The 15281-nt window shown below is 38.6% G+C and overlaps 1 protein-coding gene across 1 annotated transcript in view; it reads left to right on the top strand.

Annotated features, from left to right (window-relative positions):
- Window positions 1-2607: 2607 nt before the first annotated feature.
- myo10l3 (myosin X, like 3) overlaps window positions 2608-15281 on the top strand; it is a 77445-nt gene continuing 64771 nt past the window's right edge. Inside the window, exon 1 of the mRNA XM_084421500.1 lies at window positions 2608-2929. Coding sequence (XP_084277626.1) covers window positions 2909-2929 — 21 coding nt within the window. The 5' untranslated portion in view covers window positions 2608-2908. The remainder of the gene's footprint in view (window positions 2930-15281) is intronic.

Raw genomic sequence — 15281 nt, 5'->3', positions numbered from 1 at the left:
CTTAAATGAGTGGGGGTTGGTGCACCACTTTAACACAACACTCACCCATCCAAGCAGACAATGTACAGGGTCCTTGACTGTGTATAATAACCCACTTCAGTAGAAACTGATCATTCACATTTTCTTGAAGAATAATTTGTCGTCTGAACTATAGGCTACTAAATATAGAAAGAGCAGTCATTATAAACTATTTCAAAGGGTAAATTATAGCATTAAGCAATATTGTTCAGTGACAGAATCGCACTGATCTGATCAGCAACATAGCACAAAATTGTCTTTTAACAGATCTCCTTCTGCTGGGATCTGTCATCGGCACCTGATGCCATTCTCATACCAGCCACATGCCTCAGCCTTAAGCAAACACAAAGCTGAAGGCTGTTTATAGCACTGTTTTGGATTGATGCAAGAGTGATTTGAAATCTGCACGGAATAAAGCTGAATAGAGCTAGGCATGAGGCTAGGTAATGAGCTTCATTACATACAGTTAATGACATGGGCTACTATCGGATTAAAGCATAAGAACCAGTTAGGTTAAACCTGGCTCAGAAATAAAAGAGAATAATCAAAAACAGCTCCGGACTGCAGGGAACAGATCATTTTCTCTTTAGTTTACATGACTGTGGGTGATCTGTTCTGAAAAATACACAATTTACTATATAGCTGATCATTTTGAGAGTTAACTCTGGTATGCACCTCTTATGATCGTAAAGCATATAACTTCTCTGTCATCACAGATGGAGCTAAATATTCTGTTTCGACTTTGATCAGAAGCAGGGACTACTTCCTCTCTGGCAATCTTTGGAGCAAGACACATTTGTTAAAAGCCTTAAAATGTATTCTTTAAATTTATAAGTACATAACTATAAAGATGTGCACGGTTGTCACACTTGTTTACAAGAAATGTTATTAGGCTTGCTATATAAGTTGTATTCACTTTGCTCTTAAAACGCACAATTGAATCTGAGCAATACCACTAAAACGGCATCTTTTAGGCTTCTACATCTTTCACAGGCCACTTAACTAAAGATGAATGTCCTCCCCAGTAATGCGGACCACTTTTATGACAGAGTGCTTTGAATATAAAGCTATGGAACAGAGAATGGAGTTTCGGTGAGGACATTATTTTATTCCCCAAAGAACTTGACTCCATTACTATTGATCCTTATCCAAGCAAATCTAATATTAAATCTTAAAAAGTTTATAGGACTTTTTTTTTTTCAAGGAGACATGATGCACTTTTACATTTTACAACTTTTGAACTACTGTAAGACTCGTAGTTTGGGGATCCAAGTCATTTTAAAACGTTTATGCCTGCATGTCCCAAGTCCCAGAGCAAAACTCTGACGAGAACTTTACTTGCACATTTTTTTTTGCCATTCACCATGTGTTCAGTTTGTCAAGTCACCTTTATTTATGTAGCGCTTTATACAATACAGATTGTTTCAAAGCAGCTTTAAAGGCAATGATGCAAACAAAGTTCAATTCTGCTGTGAAGCAGCATTAAAAAGAAAAAAAGTGTCATTGTAAGGTCAGTTCAGTGTTGATTTAGTTCTGTTCAATAACTGAAATATCATCAAAATCAATCAGCGATGCCATCATTTAGTTCAGTTCTCATCCAACAGTGTCAGTACAGCCAAATCAACAATTTTGCTGAATAGCATAATGTACCATGAGTGGTTTAAAACTATAGTTTACCAGGCCTTTCTCTGTCCTTGCAACTCAGACTGATAGAAAGCTGACCTAAATGAGAGAGGTCACAACACTGTGCCTACAGCAAGAGCAGCTGTAGCACACCCATACAGACAGACCTCCCTCAGTCTTTGACTTTAGAGGAGCTCCAAACAGAGATTCATAGGAGCTCACTTGAATATAATTAACCCCATTGTAAGGGTCAAACATGCTGAGATAGTGGCTCTTGTTAATGATACTGGCAGAATTTGAGGGAGTGGACTCACCCTGATTGTGTTAGCTATAACATTTCATTCACAAGCATTCTCAAATATTGATTTGATATTATGCGTAGAGCTGTTAATTAACATATGTTAATACATTTTTTGTTTGTTTTTGTGACGACCGATTTACAGGGACTGAATTTGGGTGACTTTCCTAAGAGGACAATCCAGACACTAAGTGGGTCAAAGCCATTCCAGAATTCCCTGGATATCTCTCTCTCTCTCTCTCATGGAATGCCAAAAATCATGTAATGAGTAATGGGCTCCTTAAACAGTTTTTATTTATTTAATTTTCTCCATGAAATGAGTAGAATAATACTGAACAATTTCTGAGGACATTTACAAAACTTCTGTTTTGCCATTAAAAAATTGAAAACACAAATGAATAATTTCCTTTGTTCTATCCTCACAATAAGATTTATATATAAAAAAACAAAAACAACAACAACAACTCTGAACAGCATTTGCAGTTATTTATGAGATAAAAAAAGGCCAATGGCCAGACCATTTCATTTAATTATAAGGAATTTCCTCATACGGAGTGCTGTGCCATTATGCAGCTCTAATGCTCTCACACGGGTGTGTCTAGTGGGCGGAGTCTTATTCCTAAGCCCCGCCCCCGGCAGTCATACGCAAATGAGCCGGTGTCCTCCTCAGTGTTTTCTCTACACAAAGATACACAAGCGCACGCCGCGCGAGACGAGCAGGACTGCTGCTGGGACAAACACGAGCTTCTTCTAATACACACAACAGACACATTCCCGTCAAAGCGGTTTCTGAATGAGTTTGCCAAGAGCTTTTAAAATAAACTTTAAGCTTAATCAGAGGAATTACTGTATGGACTGTACGATGGGAACTTCAGCTTTATCTTTAAGCGCGTGAATGCAGAGCATCTATACAGTGCACGGAGTCAGTGGTACCCTGATCACCAAACACCGGACAGGACCATAATACAGATGGATACCTTCTTTGTTGAGGTAGGTGGAAAACTTGAACACTTCACTGGAACAGTCTCTCCCTGTTTCCTTTGTGATGGTGCTGCCTTTAAAAGGATGTTGCTGAGCTTGTTCCAAGTTTTGATCACAACTGACATGTAATCGTTTTACTGTAACTAACGGCGTCTAATACATTAATATTTTACCATATTTTAAACATTCAAACCAGAATAATAGCCTATGTTGGCAATGTATGTCTATTTTTCTGTCTCTCTAGACTATATTCATAAAATTAATTTTGTCCATTGTTCTTTCTTTTTTGCTAAATCAGGTCTATTTAACTATAAAAACGTGGTCTATAAAGTCTAAAGGCACTTGTCATGGTTCATTATAGGTGTTAATTCTGCTAGGACCCTCTGTCCCTCCAGGTGAGGAAAACTGGGGAGTCCCTCTCACATTCATTACAAGTTCAAACGTTATTTAACACCACTTCACTGTCTTTGAAGATCACTAGTGCTTGCAGAACAGCAGTGAACAAAATAGCATGTTGATCTGGAGTAAAATGATCATAAATGCCTCAGTGGAGACCCCCAGGATGCGTGTCATGCCTCCCTCTGTCGGCTTTGCTGTTCTGTCTCTGTGTCAGCATGAGAACAAACCTGCTGGCAATGAAAGCTCAGACCTCACACACAACGCACTGACCCACTGCAGCAGTATTAACTGGATACTAATGTATAGCATTCAGATGGCCTTGTAAACTCCCTCCCCACTTCCAATGTTTCAGACCACCAAAGAGTATGTAGGGTTCAGTGCTGAAGTAGACACAAAAGAAATACACTTTTTGTTTGAATTAGTTAGAAAAGCCTGTTATAACCAGTTTTTTCTGCGCTGCAATTGTTGTTCTTTCCTAATTTTGGTGGTCTAAAGGTTTTGAAGAGTCTAATTAAAGGATTAGTTCACTCCAGAATTAAAATTTCCTGATAATTTACTCACCCCTATGTCATCCAAGATGTTCATGTCTTTCTTTCATGACTTCAATGGGGACCAACGAGTTAAAGGTCCAAATTGCAGTTTCAAGGCAGCTTCAAAGGGCTCTACACGATCCCAGCTGAGGAATAAGGGTCTTATCTAGCGAAACGATCGGTCATTTTCTAACAATGCTCTTCTTGCACTAGCATGTCCATGAATTCTTGCATTAGATGTTGGAAAGGTCACGCGTGATGTAGGCGGAAGTACCGACCCAGTGTTTACAAAGCGAACGTGCAACGACTAAGTCAAACGCCCTTCACAAAAATAAGGTAAGTCGATGTCGGACGCTTTTGAAGTTGGAAAGACCTCCTTCTCCACTCTTGTAAACACTGGGTCGGATGACATGGAGGTGAGTAAATTATCAGGAAACTTTAATTCTGGAGTGAACTAATCCTTTAAAGAATACTTATTTGTACCCCATTAAACAGGCTTTCCCACAAATCACTATATACAGAGTCACATACTTTGTATTGTGAGATATGAAGTCGCATACAAAGTCAGGCTTTCATAGTAGAGCATTTGGAGGATCACATAAGGTCTAAATGGGAAGAGTAATTAAACATCTGTTTGGGGTGGATGGAGGACAGAACGGGTCCGAGACACATCTAAGATTAAGAGCCTGAATGATGAGACTTAGAGGCAACAACGCAAACATTCCAAGATTATTTATAGACATGGGCCACTGTCAGGAGGAAGTTCCCATTCGTTGGCCCACACAGCGGTCAGTGTGGCTTTTAATTAATCTGAAGCATTAAAAGCATTTGAATTCAGATTTAAAGCTGAGACTAATGAAATTATTGAAGCATGAATCAAAAGTATGGTTCGGAATTATTAAAACAATATGTCTGATAGTCGGGATGGATTGTTGTAAACTTTGACTTGAAGATTCTTCACTTTGCTTGTATGATTTGTAATTCAGGGTTAAACTAACATTACCACTGTTATGCTTCACTGATATGTCAAAGCATTGCCTCCCTTCCCATCTGAATCCACACTTAGGACAAGGCGTACTAATATTGCCAAATCCCTAGCTTCCCCTTCAGGCTGTGTTCTACCTCAGACAAGCCCTCATCCTTCCTCTGCCAGCTGCTGAGTCACTAAACTACTGAATACTCAGAGTGTGTCATTTAGATCATGCTGCTGGAGCTTACCTGTCCATGCCTATTGATCCTAATGACTAAGTGTGGTTGTTCCCAGACAAACTAGTCGATTCATCCTCCCATGGAGAGATTTATGAAGCATGGGATTCCCATTCCGCTCAACATTCCCACCTGTGATAGACTCATCACTGCTTTAAAGTAAGAGTTAACCCAGAGTTTCCCAAAAAACGGTATATTTAGTGTGTTAGAAGCCTTTGAAAGCCATAAAAAAGGTAATAGTGATGCATCAACATATTCTTTACAGAAACGACAAAAGCAAAAGTTTTCATTTACCCAAAAACTGAAGTATAAAGTTTTGGTAATTTACTTTGCATAATTGGTTAACTGAACTCTGCTGTTCAGGGTGTCGTGTTCACAGGTGATCAAAAAATTGGTTCTTCGTCAACAAGACGCTTGATATTTTCGCTGAACATATTTGACGTATTGCTATTCTAGCATCATATTTAGTTGTTTTAGTAGACAGTGAATTGCATCCACACTGCTGACATGTTTTGATGTAGGAAGCTTATCCATGTTGTGTGCAGATTTGGCACAAAATAGATGCTAACACAGTCAAAACGCATTATCGGAGAAGTGCTAACTGTTTTGGTCAATCATTTCAGATGTCGAAAACTATTTCAGTATTGTATTACTAATTTTAGATTTTCCCTCCAATGTATATATTGTGTAAGTTGGCATTCCGCTATGTAATTTTTTTTACATCACACATGAGGAAGTTCTGCCTTTATTGTATCTATGTCCATTTTTTAACGCTCCACTAAAAAACCTAAACCCTCACTAATTCTCTCACAATTTTTTTTTTTATGGATGATTGTGTCCTGTGTAAACACCCTCTTATTCACTGGAGAGAAAGTCTCTGTGATAATGTTGACACGAATTGGACCCTAAGATACAGCCGTAACTAAACGCAAAATTGCAAAAATGAGGCCCCATTTTGACTCGTCTCATTATTTTGAAGTTGAGTCACCTAATTATATTTGTTCAAAGTAATTTACCCATGCACTCGTGTCCATCCTTAGCATGAAGGAATGTTTATGTTTCTCGCTCGCATACTGACCAGAGGAATTCATCTTATTCCTCAAGCAGCACATGCGTCCATTAATTAATCACAGAACCACAAATACATTTCCGGCTCAGTCCAGTGTCAGCTATGATAAAAATACCCACAACATCCACTTCCGAAGAGCAGTCTAAAAAAAGGATCGATGAAGTGATCGTGTCGCCTGGAACAACAGCTGATCTGCTTTAAAAATGGAATTCCTGCTTTTAAAGTGTCTCTCGAAACAGTGTCTCGAATCCAGCAACGGATTCCTATTCCAGACACATTCCTGTCCAGAGGATCTCAGTCTCTGTAACCCTGACCCGAGATTCCAAGCCATGCCTCTTGGTCGCCCCATAGCTCTTGGATTTGAAGTTCCTCTGGTTTGGGTTTCACACTATTCTTTTCTGTCTGGCTTTGACTTCCTTAGGCAACCTCTCATGTTGATGGCGACTGAAATCATAGCTCTTCCTCCTTACTCTGTTGGGTGCACTAGACAGGAAGAACAAAACAATAAATAGATTATGTGTTCCTGTTCCCCGCCACTTCTATTTTGTTTGTCAGACCTTGGGTACATCTCTTCTTAATAAGAATCCATATATTGAGAACTTTTGGGGGGAATTTGCATGTTTCTAGTCAATAATAGGGCTGTTCTAGGTTCCAGGGCCTAGTTGCATTGTCATAATCTCTTGTTATGACTAATCAGTCATAAGACTGACTGTAGGTACTCAGTAAGTGCTTTCGTCATGCTGCAGGTTGGGTATGAGGAATTATGAATTGTCTTCTCACACGTGCAGGAGTTATTTCAGTTCAAACCGGATTGCTAGCTGATCCAGTGTTGAGCAGGAGTGGGGCTACATGAGTACAGCGGCAATCCCATAAGGTCATATTAATCTCTCTCATAGCAGTCTGGATGTTAGCAAGGATCGCTTTTTCTCAGGACTGATGCGTTTATTAAAGCTTCACTGTCATATACAGGTTTTGTATGTGGGTTGACAGGATTTACTCTGACTTTTTTGTACATGATTATTGGGCTGCAGTGTGCATCTGGACACAAACCCAGATGGATTCACCCCAATTCAGTTACTCTTTGTTCACTTTGTGGGTTTAATTAGTCTTGTGTGGCCAATCTGTTGTTTATTGGCTTGTTAGTTACGGAGTTTAAGTACCCTTCCTTCTTTTTTTTTTTTAATTAGAAAACTCATAGAAATAGACTCTCAGATGTTCTCATCACAGGATGGCGGTTTTGGAGCCGATTTTGGACAGGTTGTATAGTAAACCACAATGACTATGACCTTAAAAGTCTTGAGCATGACTCAGGAAGACCACATCCCTTTTGGTGTGCTATAAATGGAGTTTATTTCTTTTGAAAATGGCAGAAATTTTGAGCTACTGAATACAATATTGTTATTTTTGTTGGGATTAGGCACTGGAAAGATCTGTAATACATTCATGTTAGACACAATATGTATTATGAAATGTAATTCGCTGTTTTGTAAAAAAATCACGATTTTCTATAGCATTTTTTTTTCTTAAAAGCACTTTTTAGAGCTATTTTTTAATCAAAATGTCGCTATTTTAACTGCCGTACGGCAGTGTACGGGACTCATTCTCTTTAGCTGCACTTAACAGTGTCTTTTAAAGGGCGCGGCGCATGTAAATAGCGCTTCCTCTATCATCTCCTCTGAGGCCTGTGTGTGCACTGCACCCCTTCCCCCTTCATTTCTTAATACTGTACCTCTGCATTCAGTTGTGTCTCCATCTGCCACCGCTCCAGCCCCCCTGCTGAGATACAGCAGCCATGGATCCTCGCCATCAACACCAAACGGTGCTATTGAAAAGCTTTTGTCTTGCCTAAGGGGCAAATTGTGTGGAAGGAGATACCAGTTTGTGCCAGTATACCAGCTCGAGGATTGAAGGTTGTCTGGTTGAGAGATTTTTTAGTGGATAGTCTTTTTTTTGTTACAATAATGTGTGTTCAGATTATCTTCTTCACCTTCAAATGAAAATAGTTATTATGCTAATTCCAAAATGTGATCATAGGGGCTTAACTTCATTATGGTCATCTGATTGTAGACTGTCATTTGTTCTCTGAGTAGTCATGCTTTAATTTTCACAGGATCTTTGATAGCAAACTATATTTAACAGATTTTCTCCACCTTTATTGAGCATGTGAGATCATTTTTCGCTGTTTAGACCTGTGATTATTCATGAAAATGAAAACTTATCATTTTTTACAACTCTTATAGAGGAAGCCCAGTGACTTGAGAAACAATATTTCAGTGAAAAAGATTCATGAATGTTTTGGCATAATAGAGCATCTGTACAATTATCACCCTCTCGGGGCCAATAAATTAGTCAGTTGGACCCACCTTTTCATAATATCTGTACCATCCCATCCTTCCTGTCCTTCTGGTGACGGTGCAGCATTATTTATGTGCCCTTGTCAGCAGCTGTAGCTCGGGGCACTGAGAGCAGACGGGTGTAGCAGACAGGCTTTAAAGGCTCTGATTAACACAATCAGTTCTTGTGCTGTAATCTGTTCACAAGAGACGGACCCCTGACTGGAGCCCCGAAAGATTTACAGGGGGCCGTGGAAGGCCTCATTTTCACTGTGGGCTAGACACACAGGTACACACCAAATAACAGAGGAACTACTGGGAATGTGGCTAATTGTACAGAACATTTCATTAACATTTTATTTATTGAATATTTTACATTGTTTTCTTGGATATTTCACTCTTCTCGTTTTAATAAATAAAAGGAGATTAAGCTGTTCCACAGCTGACATGCAATATCGTCCTTCAATTTAAGCTCGTTTAATGTCAAACCTGCTATGACCTCACAATGATTTGTTTCATAATAGTTATCTTGAATAATACTGCATGTTAATTCTAGCACACCACCTGCAACTTGACCTGGACTCCTCATCTCCATGGCTGATATGTTTAAGATGGTTTTGAAAAATGAATGTTGTTTGTATATATAGGACTTATACATGCGAATGCAATTTGTAGATGCAGGAACAAAACCCATTGATTTTCATGGATTAAGCAAGCATGTTTGTGCTTATATTTACTGTATGTTGTGCTCATTGATCAGTGTTTATAGATGATAATTATATAGACTAAATTAAATCTGTTCATCATATTAACCTGCTCTATTCATGTGAATTACTTTTACAATGTTTTTATGAACATTTTGAAGAAGTAAAGGGACAGAAATCTCTTCATTTTTGTTCTGAAGATGAACCAAAGTCTTATTGGTTTGGAACGACCTGAGTGAGTAATTGATTTTTTTTTTTACAGCATTTCAGGTGAAATATCCCTTAAGTAGCAGCCAGGAATGTAATATCCATAAGCCTCAATTACTTAGAAACCAAGAGCTCTAGAGTAAAAAACGCAGCATGTAATTGTTTAGCCAGCCCAGATGGCATGTTTCCTATTTTAGTACAAGGTTTTCCCTGTGATTAAGACATCATGGAGGGACATCTGTGACGTGATGTGGCATACAATCATGGGTTAAAAAAAATGAGTTCAAGCATTCTGCCATCCCATTAAACTGCAACCTTGGAATACCCCTCTAATTGAGTCCTTATGTACTGTTGGGAAACATATTATGTTGAAATAACTGTAATTTGTGTCTGTAAATGGTGTTTAAATTGGTTATTGTCAGCATTAGATGATCAACAAGCTACAGGATGTGGCAAAGCAGATTTAGCTTAAGGCTTCAGAACCCCAACCAACTCTTCCATCAGAAAAATACATTTCTCATTATGTTCTCAGTGCGGATCACAACCTGTGTGGCACTATCACTCTTATTTGCTGATGCATAAGGGATGTTGGAATAGTTTAAAGTTTTTTTTTTTTTTTTTTAAGTATAGGACAACATCCAGGTGGCAGAATTAAATTGTACTGTCATATATTTTATGAGACTGAGGTAAAGCCTTTGCACATTTAGTTGTTTTGCTGGCTCTCCACATTAGAAGGAATCAGTGCAAGATGGCTGTAATCTGACTCCTCAAAAACAGCTGTTGTACAGTTTGTGAGATGAAGATGCAGTATAGTGGCATCAGGCCGCTCAAAGGCTTCTGAGATGCTAATAACTGTGGACAGAACTGTATGTCTCCTTCATTTCCTCATTGAGATGTTTTGGTGCTGGAGAAGCGTTTCTTATGTGTTTTGTCAGATGAGGGCTGATCTCTTATAAAAAGGTCAATTTTATCTGAACGGCTGTCGTGTCTTTGTTGAATGCCACAACTGAGAAGAGCTGCCACATCAGTAATAACCCCGTCCCTCCCCTGTCCTTCCCCAGGTTGGGATCTTTCTACTATTGAGGGCTACAGTTTTATTCTAAATACCATGATTTATTTTAGATTGTTGTTTATTTGAATGCACTTCGCTTCACTTCAGTATTTGGCTTGGCTAAAGGTTTACAGCAGTGGGAAAGGTTGTTTGTGCACATGATTTGTCCAACTTACAGCTTCCAGTCTTCACCACCACTTAAGCCCAAATTATACTGCAGTTTTGATGTGAACGCTTAGCATAAGCCCAACACGTAGCCTTTCAGAGTATACTCCATTTAATAGCGTGTGCAAACATTGGTGTTTGACACATGCACACCTGCAAGTTTCCTCCTTGTCTGTATTTGTGCTATATGGTGTTGCAAGGATGATGTATTTTTGTAGGCCTAAACCTGGAAAATGATTATTTTGGAAGAGAAAGAGTTTTTTTAAGAGAAAAGTTGGATGTCACATTCCCATTATGTATTTCCTTTTCTTTGCTGTCTGAAATCTGGACACAAAACTGTGTAAACAAAACCATAGCTAATGTATGAGTATCCATCCACAAGTTTCATTCATTTAGAGTACATTACAACCTGCCATGACCGTTAATCACCGTCTCCAGACTATGCTTTATGCTAATCAGTTGAACATCTCAGTTGTAAGGTTAATACTATTAAGTGTCACAATCTCTCAATGCTATTAGCAATCTCTCTCACTATTGTCTGATATGGGGGAAGTCTGGGAAGTGTCCTTCCCGTGGGGCCACAATCTCTCCATTAGCTAATTTCTGATCAGCTGCACCTTCCATCATTTATTCATACTGCTGTCAGCCTAGTGACGGAGCGCCAAGGCTGTTTATCGGATCCTGTACAAAACACTGCTCCTTCTCTGCCTCACTCTCTATTGTCAATTCAACTGTGAATTTACATGTTCTGAATTGTTAATGTTGTAAATGTATCGCTTGGACCGTACAAAAGGGCGCTTTTTGCAAATAATTCCTGAAATGTGTCCTAGAGTTAAAGAATGTTTGAGCTCATCTTCAGGAATTTTATTCTACAAGATGCTAAACATTCATTTCGGTTGTGACCCTGATTTGAGGTGAGGCAAACCTCTCATTGGCTTGGCTGATGTCATGCAGGTCTGGGGAAGTTGAGGACATAGGGTGGGAGAGAGCTGTCTTGGTTTCACTTGGCGGTAGCTTGTGACATACAGTAGGCATCCTAAGGTACAGTTTCCCCTCTCACACTAGATTGGTCTTTTGTGTGGTTCAGTTGCTCTTGTCATGTATTTTAATGGAACACAGAGTTGTCAAAAAGCCTTTTTTAGATATGTTCAGTCTTTTGTTTGATTGTGAATTAGGGGTTAGTAAGATTATAGCCCTTCAGTAAGATTTTTTTATTTCTTTTTTTTTAAATGTAATACTTTTATTCAGCAAGGACACAAATGATCCAAAAGTCACAGTAAAGACATTTATAATGTTACAAAAGATTTCTAGATGTTCTTTTGGAATCCTGAAAAATGTATCATGGTTTCTACAAAGATATTAAGCAGCACAACTGTTTTCAAATTTGATAATAATAATAATAAATGTTTCTTGAGCAGCAAATCAGCATATTAGAATGATTTCTGACATGATCATGTGACAATGAAGACTGAAGTAATGATGCTGAAAATTCAGGTTTACACTACAGGAATAAATTACATTTAAAAATATATTATAATATAAAACATTTATTTTAAATTCTAATAATATTTCAGAATATTTCTGTTTTTACTGTTTTTTTTTTTTTTTATCAAATAAATGCAGCCTTGGTGAGCATATAAGATTTCTTTCAAAAACATTTAAAAAATCTTACTGATCCCAAAACATTTGAACACTTATGCATAATTATGTATTACTTATGTATTATCATTTAAATTGGTCAGAGTAGAGGATTTGAAGTCTAAATTGTCTTGAAATGTATTGTTGAAGACTGAGTGAATTTGTTACAGAAAAAGTTGTAGTTTTAGCTCTAAATTCACCCAATTTCAAGCACTTCGATGGAATATGAAAGCTAAAAAATCTTGATAATCTCACTAGATGACCCCAGTAACCGGCTAGTCCGTTGTTGACTGTCCTGACCCATCCTACATGGGTCAGGACAGTCAACATGTTAGCACTGTTCAAAGGACATATGTAGATCTCTGGTCGACTTTAAACTTGAGCCTGTAATGTCAGCAGTAATTTCAATCAATCTAATCAGACACCAACCCGTAAACTCACTCATTTCTTGGCCAATTCCTAATTTCCGTCCTCAGTATTCTGCAGTTCAAACCCCTGATCCTGGTCACATTGCAATAACTCAACTCAAAGCATCGACTGGTTTCATAGAACAACAGTTTTCTGTTAGCTTTGAAACATCATCTACCATTGCACAATAAATTAGCAGTTGGACCAGTCCTAACGATGGAGGACATTTTTGCTGGATTGAGTTCAAAGAGATCTTTCTGTTAAATACACGATTGTTGGAAAACGTGCTTTTTTCTCTATTTCTCTCTTAAGATAATTACAATTATAAATATAGCATAGTCTTATGCAATGCACAGATTAAACCAAGACTCATTGAGATGTATGTGTATGTATGTGTGTGTGTGTGTGTGTGTGTCATTTTGCAGTCTAAAGTCAGTCAGTATTGAGTTGCCCAGTCAGTTTGCTCTTCAATATCCGAGGCCCTCTGTAATGTGAAGAGCTCTTCACATCTGCACAGCTGCACTGAAGGAGAGCCAGAGGTCAGCGGAGGTGTCAGTATTGTTATGATAATCTGAATAAGTGTCAATGTTTGAGATCTAAATAGTGTGCAGGAATCTCATTGAAAAAGAGTGTGAGCAGCTGCTTTGGAGTAGTCTTTATGATATTTGCAAAGTCCACAGGAGTTCTTCTTAAACAAGTTTTTTTTTTTTTTTTAAACAAAATGTCTAGTTCTCTGTCTCTCTTTTTTTGACATCATGCCAAATAATGCAGCCAGTGTGATCGGAAAAAGAAAATTAGCGTCGGACTAATTGCCAAATAACATCTAATTTTGTGGAAGTTGATTAGTTTTCTTTTGTTGAGTTGATTGGATCACTCGATACTCTTGGTCTTGGGCTTCCTGCCACAAGGAGAAAGAGACACGCCACCTTGCGCTGTGTAGTCTCATTAATGTTTCAGTCTCATTAATTAGCAAATCTCCTCCAAATTTGGCACCGTTAAACACACAGAGGTAATGGTAGCCCTTTTTGAGGGTTCAGAGTGACGGAGCGTTTTAAGTTGTGTTTTCTGTCTTAAAGGGCACGGGACTTTTTTTTCCACTCATCCGTGTTACCGGTTAACAGTTAGTGTTAAGATCCTTCATCAAACTTAACAAAAAGCTTTTTAAAAACCAGAACTAGATTGAAGTTGCAATGTAATGGAAGTACAGTAGCAACAGATCATTTCTTCCATATTGTGACGTACTTCTAAGTGAAACAGATCATTGCAAAAGAAGAAAATATTGGACGGGCATTTGGTTCGATCCATTGTTGTTGTTGATTGGATAGAAGCAGGTCTGAATGTTAGCTTGCAGTCGATTGAGTCGATAAGAAAGGGACAGGGTTTAAGCAGACTAAATGATCATGCTGGAGGAATCCAGCAGTCACCAACCATAGAGAAGCATTTCATTGGAAGTTACAAAATTACAAGGTCTAAAAAGTTTTACAAAAATGGTTCACAATAAGAGCATTAAAGTGCATTTAGTAAAGAGATATTTTTATTGAGTGAATTTCCATTTCATGCCGACTTTTTTTATTTACACATTTACCAAAATTGTATTCAGTTTTTAGGCTTTTTGCCAATTCTGTTGAAAGTAATAGTGTAGAAATAAGACAAATTGTTGGGAAGATGAAGGGGGAGTGACAAATGACACGAGCCCGACTTAAATTAGCATTTCCCATATGAGCATCTTGGTTCCATGTTGTCCACTATTCCAAACTGAAATTTGAGTAAAGGTGCAGACACATTTACCGTTTTATGAATTTCATGGGCAAAATACAGTCATAGGAGTCTGATTACAGATTTCGCTCGTTCAAGTTGGTTATGTGAATTTGCGGCGCTGACCAATAGAAAGCTGCTTGTTGTGAAAGTTACTTCTGTGTGCGCTATTCTTCATACGTCTCTACACTATTGACAACCCACAATGGACCTTTTTTTGCCCACAAAATTTCGAGTTCTACCATCGATTCACTGGTGTTCCGGCTAAAAGGAGCTGATTCATGTCTCAGAGTATAATACGATGTAATACGAAGGAGTTATTTTGTTTGCACGTGTGCTGCAGTTTGACAGACAAAACCCTGCCTCAGAGTTGCCCAGCTGGCCTTTGTTGAGGGATTTCCGCCCGGTTGCCCTCTGGGACCCAGAGCATGACCATTCTGCTTTGAGACTGCCGAGGTGATGGAAAGGTGGGGGAAGGAGAGGATGAAATGATGTAAGTGGAGGAGAGAATGGAGGAGGAGGAGGTTTGTGTTTTGTGGCCATCTGTTGCCTATACAATTCACCCCGTGCACAAAGCAGGTTTACACTGCTGTCTTTCAGAGGCATCATGGAGCTTGCTTCTGGAAAATCTGTTAACCTCACCACATAATTGATGACATCATACGGCGGTTTCCAGCAGTGCCAGTGGAAACATGTCTGGTCTCAAACGTTGTCATTATAGTGGGGATGTTATAAGACTTTCAGAATTCTTCTCTTCTTTGAGTTCTCTGAAAATAAATATGAAATATAGGATCTCAGGGAGGAACCCATCGTTGCTGTTTCAGCATGATTTAAAGAAAGATTACATGGTAATGCAGATGTTTGGAAAGACATTTTGGGAATAATATGAGAAGCTG

Source organism: Rutilus rutilus (assembly GCF_951802725.1).
Source record: "Rutilus rutilus genome assembly, chromosome: 10".
In the NCBI taxonomy this organism is placed as follows: domain Eukaryota; kingdom Metazoa; phylum Chordata; class Actinopteri; order Cypriniformes; family Leuciscidae; genus Rutilus; species Rutilus rutilus.
The sequence above is the reverse complement of the archived record's forward strand: the minus strand, read 5'-3'. Positions and strand labels throughout refer to the sequence as shown.